Genomic DNA, 24,814 nt, shown 5'->3' with positions numbered 1-24,814 from the left:
ATGAAAAGATGTTCAACATCATTCATTAGAGAAATGCAAATTCTAACTGCAAATGAGAATGAAAACAGAGTCAGTACATCTTGGGTATCAGTCTGAGCAATATTTTTTTGGATCTATTTCCTCAAGGAAAACAAAAATAAGCTAATGGAACTACATCAAACAAAGCTTTTGCACAGCAAAGGAAACCATCAAAAGAACGAAAAGACAACCTACTGAATGGGAAAAGATGTCTGTAAATGATAAGACTGATAAGGGGTTAATAACCCAAGTATATAAAGAAAACTCATACAATATTTAAAAAACAAAACACAATCCAATTAAAAGATAGGCAGAGGACCTGAACAGACACTTCTCCAAAGATGTACAGATGGCCAACATAAGTTGCTCAACATTACTGATCACTGGGGAAATGCAAATCAAAACCACAGCATCAGTTTACACCTGCCAGAATGGCTAGTATCAAAGAGAAATAAACCATACTGGTAAGGATGTGGAGAAAAGAGAATCTTCTTGCACTGTTTGTGGGAATGCAAAATGGTGGCTACTATGGAACAATATGGAGGGTTCTCAAAAAAATGAAAATAGAACTATCATTCAATCCAGCAATTCCACTTCTGGGTATTTATCTGAGGAAAATGACACTAATTCAAAAAGATACATGCATTTCTATGTTCACTGCAGCATTATTTACAATAGCCATGATATGAAAGCAACCTGTGTCCATTGATAATGAATAAAGATGTGACATATATACAATGGATTATTTATTCAGTCATACAACAGTATGAAATCTTGCCATTCTTGACAACATGGATGGACCTAAAGAATATTTTAAGTAAAATTAGAGAAAGTCAAATACTATATGGTTTCACTTATATGTGGAACCTAAGAAATAAATGAACAAAACAGAAACAGACTCATAGATACAGAGAATAATCTGGTGGTTGCCAGAGGGGCAGGAGTAGAAAGGGGATGGACAAAATAGGAGAAGGGGATTAGAATGTACAAACATCCAGTTATAAAGTAAGACACAAGGACAGAATGTACAGTATAGAGAATTTAGTAAATAATATTTAGCAATTTTATATGGTGACAGATGGTAGCTAGACTTATCATGGTGATCATTTTTTAACATATAAATGTTGAATCACTATGTTATACACCTAAAACTAATATACTATTGAATGTCAACTGCACTAAAATTTAAAAAAAGAACTACAATGACATATGGCTAAAATTAAAAGACTGACCATACTAAATGTTAAAAAGCATGTGGAGAAATCAGAACTCTAACACTCTTGCAGGAATGTAAAATAGTACAACCACTCTGGAAACGTAAGTTAAATGTATACCTACCATATAATCTAGCCATTCCATTCCTAGGTATTTACCCAAAAGAAAAGCAAAGCACATGTCCAGAGGAAGAGTTGTATACACATGCTCATAGCAGCTTTATTTGTAATAGCCCAAAATCTGGAAACAACCCAAAATCTCCATCAACTGGTAAACGGATAAGCTGTGATATAACCATATAGTGGACTACTTGGAAATACAAAGCAATGAACTATTAATACACGTAACAACATGGATGGGTCTCAAGTAATTATGCCGAGTGAAAGAAGCCATACACTTCTGATCACCCCCCCCCATACATTCTGTATTGTTCCATTTGTATAAAATTACAAAAAATGAAAACAATTCTATATTATCAAAAAACAGATCAGTGGTTGCCTGGGGGAGGGGAGACATGGGGAAAGGTGGGAGGGATTAAAAGGGGCATGAAGAAATTCTGGGGGGGGGGGTTGATGTTCAATATCTCGACCGTGGTGATAGTTTCACCTATGTGTGAAACTGTATTAAATTATACATATTTTATTTAGAGAGAACACAGAGGGGAGGGGCAAAGGGAGGAGAAAGAATCTTAAGCAGGCTCCATACTCAGTGTGGAGTCCAATGTTGGGCTCGATCTCATGACCCTGAGATCATAACCTAAGCTAAAATCAAAAGTCAGTCACTTAACCAAATGAGCCACGCAAGAGCCCCAAGATTGTATATTTTAAATATGTATGGATCAATATATGTTGATTGTATCTCAATAAAGCTATTAAGTAAAAAGCTTGTGGCAGATCTGCATAATACCAAGTTAGAAAGATAATTGTAAAGATGAGGCAAGTTGCAGAATACCAGACTCTTGTTTTCCCAAAAGAAAAAATATGTACATATTATTAAGAGGGATATGCAATGAAACACTGGGGCACTATGTGCTAATTGTTAATAGCAAAGAAACATTAAATGATTCAAAAATATGTTACAGAAGCACATTTATTGACATGGAAAGATGCTCACAATATACAGTTGGGGGGGAAGCAAGTTACAAACAGTACTTACAGTATGATCTTGTTTTAGTTTCTTAACTATTGAAAAACCTCAAAGCATATAACCTAATATTTTCACACACTGAGACATTCTCTTCAGCTTGCATCAGCAGTTGTAATTTCTACCATGAGTTATCTGATGAAGGTAGAATAAGTGAAAAATAGTAATTCCTCTTATATCAAACAGCCTATAGCAACTCCTGCCTTCTTTACATGTTGAGTGCACATTCAGCAATGAATGTGTAGGTGTATGGATGTATGGGAGTGCTGTTAGTTATCTTTTTGTGTACATATGCTTTATTTCTGCAATGAGATTACATATTCAGTATTTTTTTTCGGTTTTTGCCACTTGAAGCCACAAATGGACTTAAGCAAATATTAATGAACAAGTTAGCCTACTTAAGATGAACTGGTTCACTATCTTAAGTAAAATGTTAAAGTTACCCATCTACACAAGATAAAAAAAAAAACAAGACAAAAATCAACAGATGTTTTCAGGTTACAATGCAATATTCATTGGTATCTCAAAAATGGTCTGGCTCAAACTTAGAGACTGTCGCAGGTAACATCATGTTAAAGATGTAATTTATAATGTACATACTGTAATAATCAAAACATTATGCAAGGCTCTTTAGGAAGAACCAGCCTATTAGACTTTGGAGATTGTTCAAAGACTAATATTATTATTATTTCTTATTATCTTATTTCTGGCTCATTTTACATTGTTTCAATAATTACTTTAACTTCGCGGAAAATGGCCATCAGCGTATTATAACTCATATGATCGACAACTACAATTGAACCCTTTCTGATATGCTCCTTTATGTTAATAAATATGGCCACAGCACTAACGAGATTGGCTTTTGCCTCTTTCTGGTTAAAGATGAGTTTTAAAGCTGCTAAGGCCTTTGTATTGATCATGTCTCTGGCTGCAGCTGGATTTTCAGACATATTCAAAAGTACTTTTAAAACAAGATTTCTGGTTTTACGATTACCCAAGGATAGCAAGTGGAAAAGCTCTGAAAAGTAATTGGCAACAATGTGGTGATGGTCAAAATCAGTAGTCAGTTGCCCTAGTATCCTTAATCCAGATTGCTGTCCCGGTGAGTTCAAGGGAAAAGACATGGTTTCCTTACACATATGCTTAACATGTAATTCAATCTTGCGTTGTCTCTCATCCCCAGAGGGGGGATTCAGAGTAATTATGGCCTTTTTTCTGATTTCAGAGGAAGGAAAACTGAGCAAGCTTTCAATAAGCGTCACGACACCCACCTCATTAATAAACTCTTGGGCAAAGGGGTGAACATTAATGATCCCCATTGCAATTTGAGCTATTTTATGAATGAGAGGATCAGTAGTTGACTTAAGTAAGGTAACAAGTTTTTCAAATTCCTCAGAATCCATGTAGCATTCCATTTTGCAAGGGCAAGCAAACGGCTTAATCCCATTCATTTCCCTGATCCTGATTTGGCGCCTAATCTCCTCTATGGTCTGGATGCAAGGGTCAGAACCAAATGGGTACTCTGGGACAGGCTGTGAGCACGAAGTAGTGCTCCTAGAAGGGCATGTTGTTGCCACAGGCAAAGAATGGGCATTTTCCTCAGCTGAGGCCAGGACAATATATGAAGGAGACTTTGTCTCAAATGGGACTTGGGATCTAAATCCTAACACTGCTGGAGTTACAGCAGGGGCTTTAGGCCAGATGGTTACCTCAGACCAGTCCTTAGGCCTATTTTTTTCATTAATTTCATCCACAGGCTGGGGCCTAACTATCCTGCTCACAGGTCTAGGATTAGGGTCAAAACTAGTTTCATCTCCATCCCAAAACCAGTTTCCAATAACGTTTTCTTCCTCCTCCTCGTCAGTCCCTTGCTTAGCTTTGCAGCTAGCCTCAGCCACAGACTCTAACTTTTCAGCACAGGACAGGGAACCAATACCAGCTTTACCTTCATCCTTAGCACACGAACGATTACTAGCCTCTTCTCCATCCCAAAACCAGGAACCAACATTAGCCTCTTCCCCAGTCCAAAACCAGGTACCAATACCAGCCTTATCTTTACATGTGGACGTGGTCTCAGCATTAGCCTCAGCCACAGAAAAAATCCCAGATACTTTAGTGGCCTCATCTCTAGCTTTGGGACGGAAATCTGCCAGGGCTCTTTCCTTTCTCTCAGTAACAATCTTGTTCTTAGACTTTGCCTTCATGGCTGCCGCTGCATCAGCTTGAGACCCTGGCTTGGCTATTGCTTTGTCCTGGGTCTTGGCTACAGGTCTGACTACGCCAGTAGCCTCCCTCTTTGCTTCAGCTTGTAAACTGGCCCGTTTTTGAGTTTTGGCTTTGTTTCTACCCTCATTCTTAGCCCCAGTCATGGTTGAAGACCAGTTATATAGATAGCCCTGTATAATCTTGGCCTTGGTTCTTGTGTTGCAGGTCAATGTCTCAACACTCTTTGACTGGGTCAGACATAAACTTTGTAGCAAGAGTTAGTCATCAGCTCAGCAGTCACACAGTCCCCTTTTCCAACACACAGCCTCTGTGAATGATACAGAGAGAAGACAGAGGCATTCAGCCTGAGTGAAGATGATGGTTCCTGAGTGCAAACCTGTTGAAGGTGATGATCCGCCACTCCAAGGCCACTACAGCCACCACTGGAGATGGACCTGAGGTGGAAGAAAATGAGCTTTAAGTCACTTCCAACTGTGATTCTCTATGCAGATAGCCACATAAGACATGAGAAAATAAAGATGAATTGTGTGGTAGAATAGTAGAAAACTCTGCTACCTCATTTTATCCCTTCCACACTCCCCCTAATGCCCAACAATATACTGCCCAGGCACTAACACACTGTTTTCTCTATATCACGCTGGAGCAGTGATAATGGAAAAGCTTGCTGAAAGTGAAAGAGCCTAACATCCAGCCCCTTTGGTATATACCACTATACTCTACAGGCCTATCCCCAGATAGGCTTCACACAAACCCATACTCATCTAGTGCAATTTTCTCCCCCTTTCTTATTTCCAGGAACAATAAGCCCTATAGCTGATGTACAGGCTAACCTATGGATAGGAAGTATACAGGAGGGCTGGAATTTTGAGTATTTGGTAGATAGACATATACTCTGGATTCTAAACCTAATATATGCCTTTCCAAACCTAAAACTTTGGTTATATAATGTTTCCAGCCTCCTTGGTCCTCCTTATGGGTTGCCATGCCATTTCCTGGGTATCAGTTACCATATAGGCAAAATCCTGGCTTAACTTATTCCCATTTCCTATTAACAAATGTGAAGATAGAAGTGTCTGGAAAGTTGGAAGACAAATGGCTTCAAGATATGATCTGGTCTTACCTACTTGCCAAAAGCCTATTTCCATCCCCAATCAATAGGAGTACTCATGCTCACACTCACCTTGGATCCAAATGAATAGTTTCGTTCTCTTGCTTAACTCAAAGTGGACAACTATCTACAAATTTCTACAGGAACCTATAAAGAAACAAACTTAAGAATAGATAAAAAGGCAAAAGAGAAAAAATAGAAGAGACTGAGCTAGCCCAACACCCATGACAAGTGTTCTAACACGTATATCTGTTTACTTGAGGCCAAGTTAAAAGTCTCCCTGTTTGCTCCTACCAAATGATTCTGCATCCATTCCCCTAAGACCAGCAGCTTGTCTAATTATACTTCCTCCCAATTTTTAGTTCTGTCATTTTCCCAGCAGAGACCACATCTCGTTCCCTGAACAAAATATGAGATGCAAGAGTGGATAGGGTATTGTAGGCAATTGTATTTAGAGAGCCATCAGCGAAGGTAATAGTGACTATTATTTCAATACCATCTTTGCATACCCCTGCCCCTTACTTTTCCCCATGCATACATAGACCCTACCTCATTGCAACTTATGCCAGCCAGCCCACACAGCAGGGATCCTCAGGGACTTCTATCCTTCCCACCAAACAACAGTTCTTTAGCTGGAGAGGAGTCACATCCTGCAAAAAGGAGGAGAAGCATGAATGCAAAACACCAAGAGAATATATTGACAACAGCAGGAACATACCAGGTTAATAGATTCCCAGAATTCAGGTCCTAACACCACCTGTTGAAGAATCAAGAAGTAAGTATAAATGTCATAGGTTCTAAATTGACCCATCAGAAAACATTCCCCTCTATTCTGACCCATTCCCACACCTCAACATATTAAAGTGAGGTGGAATGTTGGGGAAAAAAAAGGATCCTGGAGGAGAAAGGTGAATTAATACCACCCTATTTCCTTACAGGGACCCTTCCAGTAAAAGGTGATCTACTCCTCTCCCTGTCATTTCCTTGCATTTAACTGGGTGCAAAATAGAAGTATGGAAGGCATATACTGTATTATGAGGTGGATAAACATTTCATTTTGCTGTCTTCATAATGTACCCACTCAACTGCCCTTTTCTTAATGCGCCAGACCTACCGCGCAGAGAGACGACTTTGGCATCAATCAGCCGCCTGTGGTAAGGGACGGCACCCGCGGCGCGGGCCCAATAGGGCCCTTTCCAGAATCAGGGCCCGGCCCGGAGTGGAGTGGCCAACTCCACCCGCCACCCGCTCCCGCCAGCGGGGCACAGCTCTCGGACGCCGCCCCCCTCTCCCGCCCCGGCGGCTTCCCTGGGCGCCCCCCACCCCAGCACCCGCTCCGCCATTTCTTCCTCAGCAGCCTCCCCCCAGAGCTCTACCCCGGCACAGGCACCGTCGAGGGCGGGTCGCGGGTCCCTGGAAAGGTGGCTGCGGAGTGGAGGGCGCAGTTCGTCTCCACAGGATCCGAGGGAGCCAGCCTCTCCGGCCAGCCCCCGTGCCCTGGGTGGGCCCGGCCCGCGCGGGTCGCCGCCTCTCCTCGCCAGGGGTCCCGTGGCGCTGCGCACCTCTCTCAGGCACCAGCTACGACCGGGTCGCCTCCTCTTTGCCAGGCTGCCAGGGTCTGGGGCCCGGGAGGGCTGGAAGCGGGCGACAGTGGGGGCCTCCCCGCCTCCCCCACCCCACGACACCCCCACTTGCCTTCACAGGCTCAAGGTGCCGGTCGTTGGGCTCCCCCTCCTCTCAGAGCTCCTCACCCGGATTCCCACCGCCTTGCGCGCGGCCACAATTGCAAAGAGGCGTCCCGCCCCCCCCACCCCCGCGCTGCCGCACCAAACTGGGCAGGGGCTGCGCAGGATGCGGCACGAAACGCTCGCGGCGAGGGTGTCGGGAAGGGGGGCGGAGGGATACGGCACGAATGGGCTCGACGCCCCCTCCCCGGCCCACCCTAGTTCCGACCCAGAGGGGGCGGGGCCGGGAGGAGCCCCGGCCTAAGGGGCGGGCTCACAGCAGCCCGCCTCTGCAGACAGACCTCGGCCGCGACCACCCCCTCATTGCTGGCACCGCGATATGTGGGACCAGGGGACCGTTAGCGGGGGGGGCTAGCATCGAGAGACCGGGGGTGAGGGGGACGGCGGGGGGGGGGGGAAGGGCGGAGAAAGTGCGCTGCAGGCAGCAGCGGATGGATACCAACCGCCCCTCGGTGTGGGAGAGCCCCCAGGCTGCTCACCGTCTGCCTGCCCCCCTCCCCCATTCCGTCCGCCACCCTCACTCGAGGCTGGTGGGCGAGGGCCTGTCAGGACAGCAGGCTGCAAGGGGAGAGACGACCTAAGCCCAGACTGCCCCGGAGGTCCTGGGGTGGCCCTTTCCTTCATTGCTTCGCGGGGCCACGGAAGGGAGGAAGGTGGGCGGGGGTTCCCATGGAGGCCTCACCACTGCGTCTTTTCTAATGGAAGGAGACCTACACACCTGTAACCTGAGGAAACCAACCACTGCTCTGCGCCCATTCTTTCTGCCACACTGCTGTTTCCCCCGCCTCATTCAAACCGGTAACATGGACGGGATGAGCACTGGGTGTTATTCTGTATGTTGGTAAATTGAACACCAATAAAAAATTAATTTATTAAAACAAACAAACAAACAAACAAACCGGTAACATGCTTTGCCATTTCGCGGTCCTCACAGTTAGTTGCCCAAGACGGAGGGCCGTTTTTTTCCCTATCAGGACCCGCACTGGGTCATACGATCTTTCCTGTCTGTTGCCCCCGTGGCCCGGTGCCGGGCTGGTCCTGGCTCCTCTTCAACTGGGCTATCAAGTCTCTTGCAGTCCCATCCAAGCTCTCACGATCTTCGGCAGAGTGGAAATGTGGCAGGGATTAGAACCAGCTTGGATCTCAGCCACTTGCCATATACACTTGTCTAGTTTATCCATTACAGCTGTTAATATATTAAGCATACTTATTTTAAATTCCCTATCACGTACTTCCAAAATCTGAATTATATCTGAGTCTGGTTCTGATGGCTAGCTTTGTATCCTCAAAACGGGCTTTTTTCTTCCTTTTTAGCATGCCTTATAATTTTGTGTTGAAAACTGAATATGGGGCAGACCAGGTGGTTCAGCGGTTTAGCGCTGCCTTCAGCCCAGGACGGGATCCTGGAAACTTAGGATCCAGTCCCGCATTGCGCTCCTTGCGTGGAGCCTGCTTCTCCCTCTGCCTGTGTCTCTGCCTCTGTGTGTCTCTCATGAATAAATAAATAAAAACTTTAAAAAAAACTGAGTATGTTCCATTGGGTGATAGGATTTGAGGTGAACAGACGTTTAGCAAGAAGTTTTAAGTTTTGCTGATTAGAAGTTGGACTGTGGGTAATGTTTGCTGTAGTTCTAAGTGCTATGGTCTTCAAATTCCTCTTGTGTCCTTATTTTTTATCTCCCCTCCAAACTTTGGGCTTTCCTTGCAGAGGAAAGTACTCTGCATTACTCCTTGCAGAGTCTACTTCTTGCAACTCTTTTAGCTATATTCTACTGTTATGACATTGGAGGCTTGTTAGCAATGTGATAATGTGTGGAGGAAAGCAAGTGTTCTATAATCTTATGATTAAAAATCAGTGTTTTGTGGGCCTGTGTCCCTAGGCTATTACCTTCACAAGTGTTTCTTAGCTTCTTTCTCTTCGTTATGTAAGAATGGAAGGCTAAAGTGGGCTGGATAGGAAGAATGCCTTTTCCTCAGCCGAGATAAGGCTCAGGGAAAGACTTTTTCACTAGTAGGCCTTTATCACAGAGATGGCTCATGATATATTCACAAGAGTGTATTTTCCCCTCCCAGAGCCATGGGGATCTTTCTGGGATGTTCACTTGTGAGAACTTGCTGGAATTCCTAGAGGGTAAAGCCCACTAAATCTCTAAGCCTATAAGTCCCCATGGGGTTTCTCACTCTCAAACTATTCCACATCCAGTCTCTAGCAATTTGTCAAAATTACCATTTAAGTGTTCTCACATGTTTATATTTCTAACATTTTCTGCTCTATGTAAGGAGAGATAGGCTGTGTCTCTCCAGATTTGTCTTTTCTCCAGAATTTGGGGTGATTATTTGCCCTGTAACCTCAGTTATTTTATGGGCCTAAGTGATTCTCAGTTTGTTCAACTTTTTATTTTCTGTTTAGAAGTACAGGAGCAATGATTTTCAAGTTCTTTACATGTCCTAACTGAACCTGGAAGTCTGGCCTATAGATTTTAATGGGGTAGCTAAAGACCAGTGAACACAGCATTTGTCCTCTTCCTTTTAGCTGTGTATTCAATCTTGGAATAAAGTTGCCCTTGAAAACTGAGGTGTTTCGTAAATACTGGCTCTTTCCCTTCCCAGGTATAGAATATTTATATGGTTCCCTGAACCTGGCATCTCAGCCCCTAAGTTCATAACCTGGATCCAATGCAGATTAGAGTTAGACTTCCAAAATCAAAGTTCTTGGTGGTGAGGTCTGAGCAACTGTGACTTAACCCTGGGAGGAAAAAAGTCATCTTTGTCACCACCACTACCACCACCAAGAGGCACTGCACTATACTACTAAGTGCTTGCTTAGACTAGAATGGCCAGTTTCTGAGTTCCAGAAGCACTTTTTAAAATGCGCCTGGATGGTAGTGTAAGATCTTTGTCTTCTAGGCTCTACTCTGGAACTTGGCCAGACTTTAGAGCCAGGCAAAAACTGAAGAGAGACTTTACCATTCACTATTTGTGTCATGTTGGAAAAAGTACTTAATGTCTATATAAAAGGCTGTTTATAACTACTTCACAGGATTCTCGTGCACACTAAATTAGGAAGTATCTGATAGTGTGAAACACCTGCATGTATCAGGTCTTTCTAGTTCCTTTTAAAATTGTGATCCAGTCATATTATGAGGTAGGCTGTGGAAAGTCAAAATGAATAGATGAGAACTTGGGGTGCCTGGGTGACTCAGTGGTTGAGCATCTATCTGCCTTTGGCTCAGGGCGTGATCCCGAAGTCCTGGGATTGAGTCCCACATCAGGCTCCCTAGGAGCCTGCTTCTCCCTCTGCCTATGTCTCTGCCTTTCTCTGTCTCTCATGAATAAATAAATAAAATAATTTTAAAGAATAGGTGAGAACTCCATGGTGGCGTCTAGTGGTCATAACTGATGAGATATTGCTACTGTGCTCTTTGTCACTTAACCTCAGTATTTTGTATACTGTATTGCTTACCATAGCCCCTTACTAAAAGAATGCCATGTTTGCCTCCCCCCTCCTTGTAGTCATGTAGCAAAGGGGGGGCTGATCCCACTTCCAGGGGTGAGTCGGCTTGCTCGAGGGGTAATCCATCCCCGTCGTACCCCCTAGTTCAGGGAGGGGTGGTGATATAACTCTACTCAATTAGGCATTAGGGGAAGATTGCAGAAGGACTTCTAAGGAAAGTGCCCTCACTCATAAGAAAAGGCCATCAGGAAGGCTTGTCTCCTTTTTTTTCTCAGGAAGTTGCTCCACACCTGCAAGTGTTGCAGCTACCAAGGTTCTAGCTTTAGAACAGTTGATATTGTGAATAGCAGAAGAAAGAGATGGAAAAAAAGTGGAGTCCATAGCTGAATCAAACAACCATCAAGGCTGCTCTGCCTCAATACTTCCAATCTGTGGATGATAATTTCTTTATTAAGTTTGTTTTAGTTGAGTTCCTTGTTATATGAAAATAGAACAATCCTAAATGATATGTATGCTCAGGCATAAAACCACTTTTCAATGAGCAATAGTTCCTGACTTTTGCCTGCCAGTGAGCACCTACGTCTTAAAACCTGTGTCGGAGGGGATCCCTGGGTGGCGCAGCGGTTCGGCGCCTGCCTTTGGCCCAGGGCGCGATCCTGGAGACCCGGGATTGAATCCCACATCGGGGTCCTGGTGCATGGAGCCTGCTTCTCCCTCTGCCTATGTCTCTGCCTCTCTCTCTCTCTCTCTGTGTGACTATCATAAATAAATAATTTAAAAAATTTTAAAAAAAAAACCTGTGTCAGAAACTCGTGTTTCCACGTGAAAGGAAAACTGTAGATTCCAAACACCTTGCCTAATGATCGCTAGAGGTCTGACAACTGTGATTGGCTTCTGTTCTATATTGAAAAGGAAAGCTTCAGGCAGAAAACCCAAGCCTTTCCTTATCTAAGGAGCTCAGAAGTACATTGAGTACCTGAGCTCAGTTAGTTTCAGATCAGAGTCATTGTGTAAAATGCACTCTTGTGAAATATCCATAATGTAGACATTAGAGATTATCTGCTTTCAATCCAAGGGACTGTAGTGAGGTCAAGAAGGACAAATTCATAGTGTCAACATTTGGAAAAATTTGGTTAACTCTCCCCAGATGCACTGCACTAAGCAACATGGGTATAAGAAGAGGTGAATATTTAGGATTTATCAATTGAGACTTTGCCAGGCACAAGAGGATGAGATAGGTGAGTAGTAAAAATGATGGACCATGAGGGACCATTAAATTGAGAAGGAAGGAAAAGCTGGAGTAGGTTGATACACAGGAAGAAGGAGATAAGGGACAAGAAGTCTAATAACACTCAAGCTTAAGTTTCTTTACGATGAGTAAAGTATTTTGCCACAGGCTTTAAGAAACAAAATCTGAGAACATACACTGTTTGTCCTTCTCCGATTGACTTATTTCACTCAGCATAATACCCTCCAGTTCCATCCACGTTGAAGCAAATGGTGGGTATTTGTCGTTTCTAATTGCTGAGTAATATTCCATTGTATACATAAACCACATCTTCTTTATCCATTCATCTTTCGATGGACACCGAGGCTCCTTCCACAGTTTGGCTATTGTGGCCATTGCTGATAGAAACATCGGGGTGCAGGTGTCCCGACGTTTCATTGCATCTGAATCTTTGGGGTAAATCCCCAACAGTGCAATTGCTGGGTCGTAGGGCAGGTCTCTCATTCATTTGGGGAATATGAATAATAGTGAAAGGGAATATAAAGGAAGGGAAAAGAAATGTTGGGAAATATCAGGAAGGGAGACAGAACATAAAGACTCCTAACTCGGGGAAACGAACTAGGGGTGGTGGAAGGGGAGGAGGGCGGGTGTTGGAGGGGAATGGGTGACGGGCACTGAGGTGGACACTTGACGGGATGAGCACTGGGTGTTTTTCTGTATGTTGGTAAATTAAACACCAATAAAAGTTAATTAAAAAAAAAAAAAAGAAACAAAATCTGATGATGAAGATAGGGATGGTGATGATGGCAGCTTTTACTGATAATTAGCACTAGAGGAATATAGATATAGCATAATGCTAACGCATACCAGCTCTAGATTCCACCTACCATGGTTTGAATCTCAGCAACTGTGTTAACCAATTCACTGAGCTTGGGTAAGTTGTTTAACCAGTCCATGCCTCAGCTTCCTCATTTGTAGAATGGAAGCAACAATAGCACCTACTCCATAAGTTTGTTTTGAAGATGAAATAAGTTAATACATTTAGAACCCTTAGAAGAGTATCTGGCTCTTACAAAGCACCTGATAAACCTTAACACTAATTACTAATTATAATTACTATTATAAGTAATAAAAGACTCAAGCATTGCTGTCAGACTGGGGTTTGATTCATACTTCTAGATTTCAAATTTCTTCTTCTATCTACCTGTCCTTCAACAATAGTTCTATCTTACTCATAAAAAAGACTCCAATATATGATATAAAGAAACAAATGCTAAAACAGGGCCAAATAAAATACTATATAAGTACAAAGGATGGAGGGATTACTTCCTACCATCATGCAAAGAGTAAGGGTGAGGGTATCAGAAAGACTTCAAACCCTAACATTTGAGACTGAGCCTAAAAAGGCTCCTGTGGGATTATGTTCCCACAGGCACAGAAATGGTTACAAGAGCATTAAAGATTGATGGAGTAGTGTGGGGAAAGTCACAAAAGGAGTAAAGCACAAAGTATAGTTGGGTTGGCCAAAAGCAGATAGTCCAATGTGGGTTGAGTGCAGGCAAAGTGGAGAAGGACTTAGACTAGGGTGAAGCATCTGAGAGTGACTGCCTCTTTAAACTGTGTCATTATCTCATTCTAGTCCTGGCCCTGACTTGGAAGAATGTGTTGGGAGATGGAGATAGAAAGGTAGAATTGTATGGAAGGGTGCAGGGCCTTGAAACTCTCCATAGAGAACCTGATAGCATTTTATAGATGATATTCCATTGAAGGTTGCTCTTTTAAAACTAGGGGCAGAGTAGAGTGTCAGTAAGTGATAACAGTCCAGCTGTACTGTAAAAAGATACCTTTCTTTCATTCATGACTGGAGTGATGACAAATCTGCTCTAATTTTATCCCCAGGCAGCAACATTTCAAGTCAAGTGACCCATAATATTAATCCAGAAAAGGGGCAGAAACAAAAGGGCCATATGAATGATGAGGTTTTTACTTCAATTACACCCCAGGAAAAAACTGATGGATGATCCTCTCCCCTAAAAGTCATACACAAGGAGTGATCAGAACAGAGATAATCATCTTCATACTTGGGGACACACACACACATAAACACACATATCACACTTACCCCACCCTTTGGCCAAGATTGAAAAAATCCACAGGTATTAATTGGCTAAGTATCTGCTTCAAGTTGCACATGGGACTTAGAGGTATCCAGCCAGGCCACAATGTGAAGTTCCCCAAATATAAACACAGCACTCCCAACAGGAATACTTGGTTGAGGGAGCTCTAATTTTAAAAAAATATATAGAAATTATAGAGAACTTTATTTCTTTTTCTCATTTTTTAAATTTAAATTCAATTTTCCAAGATATAGTATAACACCCAGTGCTCATCCCATCATGTGTATAGAGAAGTTTAAAAATCATTTGAATTGTACAGCTTGCCACAAAAAACACATGCTACTTTTTTTCAACCATAATATACTGGTGGCCTCTGCCTCCTTCATTTTAACTTGTTTATATATGATACATAGGATCAGAGACAGATATTAATCTAGGGATGGCTGCTAAAAATAGGGACGTGTGACACCATTGTTCTGACATCAATTCTTTGACACCAACTACCTGGAGTTAGCATCAGACTCCACAGGTTTAAGGGTGCAGTCCTCAATCCTCAGATTGAGGATTTCAGATCAATTACAAGTCATGGGGGCCACTCATACTTCTGAGTGATCAGTTATAAATTTAGGGTCTCTCATGATCCCTTCAGGTTTGATAATTTACCAGAACTCACTAAAAGTTCTATACTGGAATTACAGTTTTATTATAAAAGATACATATAGAACAAGGTCTGGAAGGGTCTCAGACACACAGCTTCCAAGCCCTGTTCCTATGGAGTCATGCCACATCAACCTCCCTGGGTATTAGTGTTTTTACCAATCAGGAAGCCCCATGGAGCCCTAAGTTTTCATTGGGGTTTTGTTATACAGATAGGATCCATTAAATCACAGGCCACATGACTGAACCTAAAATCCAGCCCTCCTCCTCTCTCTGAGAATTCCAGCTTACTTAAAGTTCCAACTCTAGTTACAGGGTTGGTCCTACTGGTGACCAGCCCACATCCTGATCCTATCTAGGGGCCCACCAAAAGTCACTTTATTATCATAACAAATACACTCCCATCATTCAAGAAATATGTAAGTTTCTTGAATCTCTGTGCCAGGAACCAGGGATAAAGGTTAAATATATTCTTTCTTATAGCACACTATGTTTGAGGTATTCTCTTTTGTCAAATTCTAAAAACACACAGACAGGGGAAAACAGAGCTTGAGGAGAAAGACTATAACCTGAACAATGGACCCAACTCTTATATTATCAGAGTTTTGGAAAGAGGGGGGAAGAGAATATTTGTTATTACCAAGCAGGCAAGAAGGAAGAGAGGAGGAGGTAGTGCCAGGCCTTGATCTCTGTAATTTTACCCCACTTGCCCACTGCTCAATCCTAGCTTTTAAATGTAAACAGGATGGCCTGAAGTACTAACTTAGCATGGTTTCAACTCTACACTGAATATAAAAATAAGGATATAACAGGGCTTGGGAAAACTCATTACTGCCTGGCAATGCCTTCTTAAACTGCATCTGTAGCCAGTGGATGCATCAGGGGGACCAAAATGTCAAGGATTTACCAAGGGCTGGTACCAAGGATGAGACCAAAAGAAAAGGCCCTAAGAAATGAGCAAAGAACAAATCACAAGGAAGAGAACAAAGTGTCTACAAAGGGAAACATAGGGATCCCTGGGTGGCGCAGTGGTTTGGCGCCTGCCTTTGGCCCAGGGCACGATCCTGGAGACCCGGGATCGAATCCCACGTCGGGCTCCCGGTGCATAGAGCCTGCTTCTCCCTCTGCCTATGTCTCTGCCTCTCTCTCTGTCTCTCTGTGACTATCATAAATAAATAAAAATTAAAAAAAAAAAAGGGAAACATAGAGACCATCCATAAAATGGTTTCTGTCAGTGGTTCCCAGAAAGAACTGCCTCTGAGGCTCAGGATAGCAGGGGTAGGGAGCCTCAGATCAAATAGCAACTTCTGTGCTCCTCGATGGGAAGGAGCTGCTGCCTGGGGCTAAGATCCAAGGATCATCTTGGGAGTTAAGGAACTTGGTGATACCCCAATAAGAAATTCCATGTAGGGATCCCTGGGTGGCACAGTGGTTTGGCACCTGCCTTTGGCCCAGGGCGCGATCCTGGAGACCCGGGATCGAATCCCACGTCGGGCTCCCGGTGCATGGAGCCTGTTTCTCCCTCTGCCTATGTCTTTGCCTCTGTGTGTGTGTGTGTGACTATCATAAATAAATAAAAATTAAAAAAAAAGAAATTCCATGTAAAGGGCCTGAAGCATCTAGGTTCCTTCCTCCTGAGTCTGTTCCCCTTTCCCTTCCCTAGAGCTGCTCAGATTGTGGTTCATTATATTCCTGCATCTTTTAGAACCTGGAACCTTGAAGTATAAGGCAGATGTAACCCTGCCTCTTTATCCTGCACCTTCCCCCAATCTTGATCTGGTCTCAGCCATCCCCAATGTCTGGAAGAAAGATAGACAAGCAGTAGAGAGTGAGTGTCAACAGGTGAGAGGAAAGAAGCATAGCTCACAGTTCCCATTATTGAGGAAATTTTTTTTCTGTACCTTTCAAGATTTGTCTAGCTGGAGTAAGAATCCAATTGATGATACAGATTAACAGGAGAAAATAAAATTTAACTTCACACATAGAGAAAACCCACATAGACACGAGATTCCAAAGACAGTCAAAAAAATGAGGCAAATTTGTCATACCTAACTAAGAGAAAGGGTAGGGATTTGGGACTTCAAAGGGAAGGAACGCAATTCAAAACAGGAAAGAATTAAACTTTGGTAAACAAATGTTAGTGGGGCCATGCAGAAACAATGGGGCATAGAAAGGAATTTTAACACATACTTTACTAAATTCCTCCCTGTCAACCACCCCTAGTTGATATCATACTGTAGTTATCTATGGTGGTAGCTCTCTTCCTGGAGCAGGTTCTCAACCTAAATTCTTTTTAGGTAGTTGGTGGGGAAGGTCAAAGTTTCCTCCTCAATCTTTTGGGCCTCAATTATTTTCAGCTCTAAATAATCCGCATGCCCAAATGGCACATTTTGGGGCAGCTTGCCCTAGGCCCCAACACCATTCTCACAACCACTTTCCAGATCTAGCGCCTGAGTTCAGAAATGGTCACTTCACCATTTCCTCTCTCTGGGCTCCTCTGAAGCCACCTCCCTCCGTGTGTCCACCTCCCTCACCCACAATAGAAAGAGAGTCACACAGAGCTGGGCAGGGAGGCTGGGTGTGGGGGAGGGGTGTTCAGAGGGCAGGAGACAGCAGAGAGCAGGAGGGTCCCAGGCACTTCCGGCCCCCACACCTAATAGTCTCAGCCACCACCTGCCACGGATGCCATTTACCCGGCCTCGCACCCACCTCCTCCAACAGCAACCGCTGCTTCTCTCCACGTCCGCCTCGCACAAGATGACTTCCTGCCTCTTGAGCTCCTGGGCGAAAGACTGAACCCGGCGAAGACGCTGGCAATAGGCTGACGGGCTGTGCCCTCTACCAACAAACGCTGTAATTCTGGTCGCCTGAGAAATTCGTTTCCAAGTTAGTGCAGCATGGAGGGACACCCAGGGACACCCACCCACCCACCACAACATCCTACCGCTCCTCTCAGATTGTAGTCTGTCACTCGTCAAGTGTATGTCCTTCCTGCCTTGTCCGCGCTGCATACGCCTGTGCTTGCCCAAGTGAGAGCGTGGTCACGTGACCCACCACCAGCCTCACGTGACCGAACGGTCAGTCAGCTTGTCTGCCACAGCCCTGCAGCACGAATGGCGGACCCTTCTGCCCCTGAGGTTGAGATGCTTGCTCGAAGAATCTGAAGCTCCGGTCCCTGGTGAAGATAGAGAGCTGAAGGCAGACTGGATTTGGAGCCAGAGCTGCCAGCCCTAATGCTAGAGCCAGAGCTGCCAGCCCTAATGCTAGACCTGGGCTCTGTTAGGAGCACAGGGATGGTGAGGAATACTCGGTGAGGAGTTTGGAGATGAACGGATTTTTATTATTCTGTATGATACTCGGGCGACACATTAACACACACACAGGCACACACACACACATACACGCAGAATGTCTTGAAAAATATTGGTAAGCAAAACATTCAAACTCCAATGTCCACTACCAGGAAGACCCCTGTTAATGCTTGTGGTTTGTGAAGGTGGGCAAAACTGCCACTTTGCCCTACTTCCGTAGACACTGCATACCAGAATCGGGTAGGAAAAAAAAAAACACTTTGCATGTTCAGAAAAATTATACAAAACTTGGCTAAAGACAGCACGGGTTACTGGCTATTACTCCAGTGCAGTGCTGGGCTTCGCTTTCTATTGAAGTTTTTAAAACTTAGAAGCTGATTTTAACTTGTAGACAATTTGTCTGTTACGGAAATGATTTATATTCGGTGGACAGATAACATCAATGGCTACAATGGATTTTCCTTAAAATATTAACTAGTTCTGTATTCAACTCAGCAATTATATCCTAACATTTATTTTCTACGTATGAAATTTAATATACGTTTTGTTTATATTATATTCTGTATGTATACATATTCCCCTCAACCATTTTTCATATTCTTAGCATTTCCTTGTGTTGAAAAAAAATCATTCGCTTAATCATTTCTAAATTACAAGTTATAATTTTACCTTTTCAAAAATTAGCATCCTTAGACAAAACAAATACCATTTTCACCATGTCTAAAAATATGTTTTCGAGAAGTCTGGATTCTCTCTCTAAACCAACCCTATTATTAACTTCTGCAATTCTTGCCTGAAGGTGTGGTATAATCTATTTATTATTGTGGAAAATACACATAACCTAAAAATCATTTTAACCATTTTAAAGTGTACAATTCAGTGGCATTAAGCGTATTCACGATGCCATGCAATCATCACCACTATTTCTGGAATGTAATTGCCACTCTAAAACATTCCAACTTTTCTAAATGTTTTTATCCCTAAACATTCCTTTAACCCTTATAGCGCAACCTTTTATGTAACTGTCTCCTTTCCAATATGTCCACCTATAACTTGAGGCACTAGATATATGCATATTAAAATAAAAAAACCCTGTTTTAGTAATTTTTGCATATTCCCAGTGCTTGTCTCTGAAAATACTTTTAGTATGGTGTATTTTATTCTAGAGTATAGAGTGTATGAAATTTCTAGACTTATTGAAACTACATAGAAATTGTCTACTTACATACAAGATTTTAAAATGGAATCTAATTTTCCATAGATATCACATTCTTCTGTTTCACTGGACATAAAAGCATCAGTGTCACTTCATGACAATAAATAGATCATTTTTATTTACATTTTTAAAAATTTATTTATGATAGTCACAGAGAGAGAGAGAGAGAGGCAGAGACACAGGCAGAGGGAGAAGCAGGCTCCATGCACCGGGAGCCCGACATGGGATTCAATCCCGGGTCTCCAGGATTGCGCCCCGGGCCAAAGGCAGGCGCCAAACCGCTGTGCCACCCAGGGATCCCAGATCATTTTTAAAACCATGGTGTTTCCTTACTACTTTCCTTGGACTAGGATCATCACAAAGGAAATCTTATTCCTGACTCCATTTAATTTGTGTTATTGTACTCTCTCATCTTTCATTCTTTGGGTGAAAGAGTGTAAGTTGGTACTAGTTGTAAAATGTGCAGATTTGCCTGACTTAGCTCTTTGAGCTGGCCTCATTTCAGCTGCATCCCTCACTAAACTTGCCTTACCTCTTCCAGGTAGATAGGGTGCATCCTTGCTACTGGGACAGGACTTCCAAGTACACACTTTTCTTCATGTCACCACAGCCCACTTCTAAGAATGACCTTATCCTACACTTTAGTGACGAGTTTAAGTGGGTCCTTCTTCACTGAAGCATTTCTCAAATACCACAGCCTGCAGAAATCTCATTCTTAAACTCCAGGAATGGGATTTTTCAATGAGGGTGTTTGTCATACTACTATTTATATTTGTAAGTGTGCATAATGTATCTGTACCTGGATTTCAAACTGAAGGGTCACTTCTTCCAATTTTCACATAGACCTTTATTGAAAACACAGACTTGAATAGAGAACCATACGTTTAAACAACAAATAGCAGGGTAGCTTGCACAGGTGACTCAGTTCATTGGAAGCTTAATACTGAAAAATATTGCAATCTGGACAGCAAGACAAGTAACAAATATGTTTTCAGCTCTAATATTCATTTGGCATCCACAAAATGATCCAGCTCAAATTAAGAATTGAACAAAGTTAACATCAGCATTAAAATATAAAGTTACAACATAAACCAGACTCTGAAAACCAAAGCACTACTCAGGGCTCTTTGGGAACATAAGGCTGATCAAAGGCAGGTGGTTATTCATATTAGCTTTGTTGTCCCACCTCAGGATCATTTTGATTGTCTATTTGGACTTGTAGTTCCTTAGCTAATTTCTCAAATTCATGGAATGCAGAAATAAGCGGCTCAAGATTGAAATCCTCATCAATTAAGGACATAGTCCCATTTTTTATGATATTACTGATATTCTGAAACATCTTAATGACAATTTGAATATTATCATTTGTCTCTTCTATGTTAAAGAGACCCACAAATATCGATAGAGCTTTGGCACTGAATAGTTTTTTTGCCACAATAGGATTTTCAGACAAATTCAATAGCATTTTCAGAATGTGAAACTTCGTTCTTGCATTGCCTGTGGTTAATAAGGAGAGAAACCCAGACATATAATTGGCAACCAGTGTGTGATAGTCAGTAGTTATAGTGAGGTGTCTAAGCATCCGTAATCCAAGCAGCTGCTCAGGGGAACCCACATTATGAGCAAGGGTTTCCTCACACACTTGACATATGAATGTCTCAATCATGTTTAGATTTGGGTAAGGTGGAGCCATGTGAATCATATTTTCCAGGAAACTTGTCCTAACTCGGGACGAAGGATAATTAAGCAAGGTTTCAATAAGTGAGACAACACCTGAATCCCGAATAAAATCTCGAGTAAATTGAGAAGCACTTCTCATACCCATTGCAATTTTAGATATTTCATGAATAAAAGGATCCCGGATTTTGTCCATTAATAGGAGAAGTTCTTCAAACTCTCCAGTACCAATTTTAAGCTCACATTGTATGCAGCTGCAGGACCAACTCTCAGGCTCTGTACTCTCCCTGGCCTTAAGATGCTCCCGAATTTCTCTGACTGACCTGTAGGATGGATCATACTGAAATGGGAACTCAGGTTCAGTCTGATCAGGCTGAAGCAGAGATTCCTGCTCTTCCCCTTCTGAGGTAAATTCTGCATGCTTGGGCTTTCCCTCAAACATTTCAGAGAATACAGATGCTGCTTCTTCAGGAATTCTAAAGGAGCTTGGAGATGGGAAGCCAACTCCATGACAAGGACCAGGTTTGAATTCAACAGTGACCTCTTCCCAAGTTTGGGGCCTGGATGATGTCTTAAGTTCCTCCTCAGCTGAATGTCTGAATCTGGAATTAGCCTTGTATACAGGACTGGGATTTAGGTCAAAGCAGGCCTCATCCCTATCCCAGAACCAGGATCCAAATATGGCCTCTTCTTCAGACTCTGGCCTGGCCTCTTCCCTGGCCACAGCTCCCAAACTGGACTTTTCCTCAGTCCAGAACAAGGATCCACCAATGGCCCCCTCCTCCACCCCTGGTCTGGATTCACAGATGGCAGAAGCCCCAGCTTCCATACCAGCCTCTTTCTCTGCCCAGAACCAGGACCCAATAATTACTTCCTCTTCACACCTGGGCTCTTGTTTGACCCTGCCACTGTTATTAACATCTTTCTGGGCCCTGGGCTTCAAGATAGCATTAGGCTCTTCCTTGTCTCTGGTCCTAAATCTACTATTTGCCTCTTCTCCAGGTAAAAACCAAGACTCCTTATAGTACTCATCTTCAGACTCAGATTCAAAAAAGTCCTCTCTCTTTGTCCTGAGCTTGGACCTCATATTTGCCTCATCCTTGACTCTGGGCCTGAGTAAGTTATTGGTATTTTCTCCAGCCCACAAGCAAAATGGGTTGCCAGACTCCTCTTCAGACCCAGACCAAGAATCAATATAGGGATCTTGCTTGGATCTGGGCCTGGATCTAGGGTTAGGCTGATGTTTAGCCCTGTGCCTGGACCTGGTATTGGCCTCTTCCCTGGGCCATGATCTGATACTGGCCTCTTCTCCGGCCCAGTACGAAGACATTGTAGAGGTCTCATCTGCTGACCAGAATCCAGACTCATTAGAGGCTTCCTCTCTGGCCCGGGGCCTGGGATAGCACCAAGACCCCATATTAGCTTCCTCCCCTGTTCCAAACCAGGGTTGGATTCCTGTCTGAACCTGGGAGCCAGGAAATGTCTCAGTGTCCACATTGACCAGTTCCCTATCCACAGACAGGGCCAAAGGTTTAGTAACTGACCCAGAATCAGTACTGACAAGTGGCCACGCTACAACATTGGTCTGGGCCAAGCTCTCTGTCTGTGACATTGCCTCTGCCCCAAACTCAGTCTGGGCCCAAGCTTGGGTTTCATCTTTGGGCCTTGCCCCAGGGATTGCCTTGGCTTCAGTCTTAGGACGTGCTCCCCCTACTGCCCTGGCTTCACCTTTGGGCCTTGCCCCAGCCATTGCCGGGGACTCAGTTTTGGGTCTTGCCCCAGCCATTGCCTGGGACTCAGTTTTGGGCCTTGCCCCAGACATTCCCTGTGATTCAGTTTTGGGTCTTGCCCCAGCCACTGCCTGCGATTCAGTTTTGGGCCTTGCCCCAGGCATTGACTTCGACTCGGTTTTGGGCCTTGCCCCAGACATTACCTGTGCCTGGGTCCTAACCTTGGGTCTGACCACCAATGGGACTTCGTTCTCTCTTTCAGCCCCGCCCCCAACCTCTTCTCCAGCCTTCTTTTCAGGCTTCACCTGAGCAGAAGGTTCAATCTCAGCCCCAGTCATGGTGTAAGTTACAGAGGAGGCCCAGTTAGGTAACTCTATCCTAGTCTCAGCCTCTACCACAGACCTCGCACAGTTTTATATCTTCACACTGTTCTTTCAGTGATTCAGGTAGTACAGTTGGAAACAAATGTTAGCATCAATCACCAGTCCAGCAGTCAATCAACTTCCTTCCGAAGCCTAGCCTCAGTCAACATCACAGACAAAATGCAGAAGAGGCACAACCAAGCTGGGGGATGGTGGATGTTCCTGGGTCGGTGCAGACCTGTTGAGGGTGGTGGTCAGCAGCAATTCCAGCACCACTAGAGCTGCCACTGGAGGTGTATCTAGGGAAAGAAAAATGACATGGGGCTTTGACTATCTTCCAATTATATCACTCCATGCAGCGATTCACACAGAGAGACTGGACCTTGAGTGCTTAGTAAGACAGTTGAAAGTCTTTCTGTCACCCTCACTTCACCCCACACATTAACCCCCAGAGTTGCCACATTATTTTTCCTGCTATGAAACAGGTGTGAGGTTAGTAGGAAAGGGGGTTGCCAACAGGAGAGGCTGAGGAGCCTGTAGGCTAGACCCTAATCACTCTTAGACTAGTGTTATCTCCACTTCCCCACCCAAATTTGTACCCACTCTCGTACCACCTGCAGGGATATGGTGCAATTTCTCCCTCCTTACTTTCGTTCAATGGTATTAAGCCCTATAGCAGAGAGCAGGCTGTCCTATGGAAATGTAAACATGCAGGAGAAAATGAACTCTGACTACTTAGTTAATAGACACACTGATGCCTAATGTAAACATATCTCTGTTTAAAGTTCTAATTTGTCTAATTTTTCCTGTCTACTGGTCTCTGTTTTCAGGTCTTCTCCAGTCACAACCTAATCCACACCTACCCCAATATTCCTAATACCTCCTGCAGGAAATGGACAAGAGATGTGGCAATGTGCAAATCTGGCAGAGTACAAGACATGGATCAAACACATACAAGTGGATCAAAGACACCTGCTATGATCTTATTCTGAAACTATCCCCTGTATTGCTGTCCTTCACACCAACCTCCAGAGATTTGAGCCAGTCTCTTCCTCCTTCCCTTCCTTGCAGAAGTGAGCAGCTTTAAAGCAGGCCTATGGACAAACCGATGAAAAAGCATGATACTCAGGAAACCATGGTAGCAAGTGAGCTCTGGATGGACCCACAAATACCAAGGATGGGAATCCAATATTGGTTTTTCAACAGAGTCCTCTTGGTAGAATATTCTAGTTTTACATAAGCTCTCCATTTCAGAGTTGCATACAAGGACATCGCTTGACGTCACACTCTTCACATAGATCCTTTCTCCAATTCTAAGGATTCACCACTAGGTGTACCACATCCCACTGCCTTGCGCAGCATAAATTGGGGGAAGGGTGCCCGCATATTCTAGAAAAAGGTTGTGCAGTGGCACTTGTAATTACTTCTGTCTCACCCTCACCTCCTAGTCCATCTTTTCCTGCCACAAATTTTGGGTGGAGGTGAGGAAGGAAGACAAGGGAAGTGCTTAGAAAGCTAATACAAAGAAGAATTTTACAAGGTATTCCTGGATGCCTGATCTGTTCTGGTCGCAGTCACCCCACCCCGATTCGGGTCTCCACACTGGC

General features: G+C 43.6%; 2 protein-coding genes across 7 annotated transcripts in view; both read right to left on the bottom strand.

The window, feature by feature from the left end:
• Positions 1–2,304: 2,304 nt before the first annotated feature.
• Positions 2,305–17,978, bottom strand: BHLHB9 (basic helix-loop-helix family member b9). The gene is made up of 5 exons (XM_041741876.1): positions 17,856–17,978; positions 17,621–17,778; positions 6,260–6,360; positions 5,783–5,857; positions 2,305–5,036 (listed from the first exon to the last, which is right to left on the bottom strand). Exon 5 carries the CDS (start codon positions 4,743–4,745, stop codon positions 3,093–3,095), a length of 1,653 nt encoding a protein of 550 aa, XP_041597810.1. The 5' UTR covers positions 4,746–5,036; positions 5,783–5,857; positions 6,260–6,360; positions 17,621–17,778; positions 17,856–17,978; the 3' UTR covers positions 2,305–3,092.
• Positions 17,979–20,264: 2,286 nt separating this feature from the next.
• The window catches only part of LOC121482849 (G-protein coupled receptor-associated sorting protein 2), a 139,563-nt gene continuing 135,013 nt past the window's right edge, over positions 20,265–24,814 (bottom strand). For 4 of the 6 annotated variants that reach the window (XM_041740820.1, XM_041740824.1, XM_041740823.1 and 1 more), the window contains one exon: positions 20,265–23,506. In XM_041740820.1, the coding sequence (XP_041596754.1) occupies positions 20,607–23,183 (2,577 nt within the window). In that variant the 5' untranslated portion in view covers positions 23,184–23,506 and the 3' untranslated portion in view covers positions 20,265–20,606. Of the gene's footprint in view, positions 23,507–24,233; positions 24,302–24,814 lie in introns of all 6 variants that reach the window. The other 2 variants (XM_041740821.1, XM_041740822.1) reach the window with 1 other exon arrangement.

Source organism: Vulpes lagopus, chromosome X, assembly GCF_018345385.1.
Source record: "Vulpes lagopus strain Blue_001 chromosome X, ASM1834538v1, whole genome shotgun sequence".
In the NCBI taxonomy this organism is placed as follows: Eukaryota; Metazoa; Chordata; class Mammalia; order Carnivora; family Canidae; genus Vulpes; species Vulpes lagopus.
Note: the sequence above shows the minus strand (reverse complement) of the source record. Positions and strands in the feature narration are given on the sequence as shown.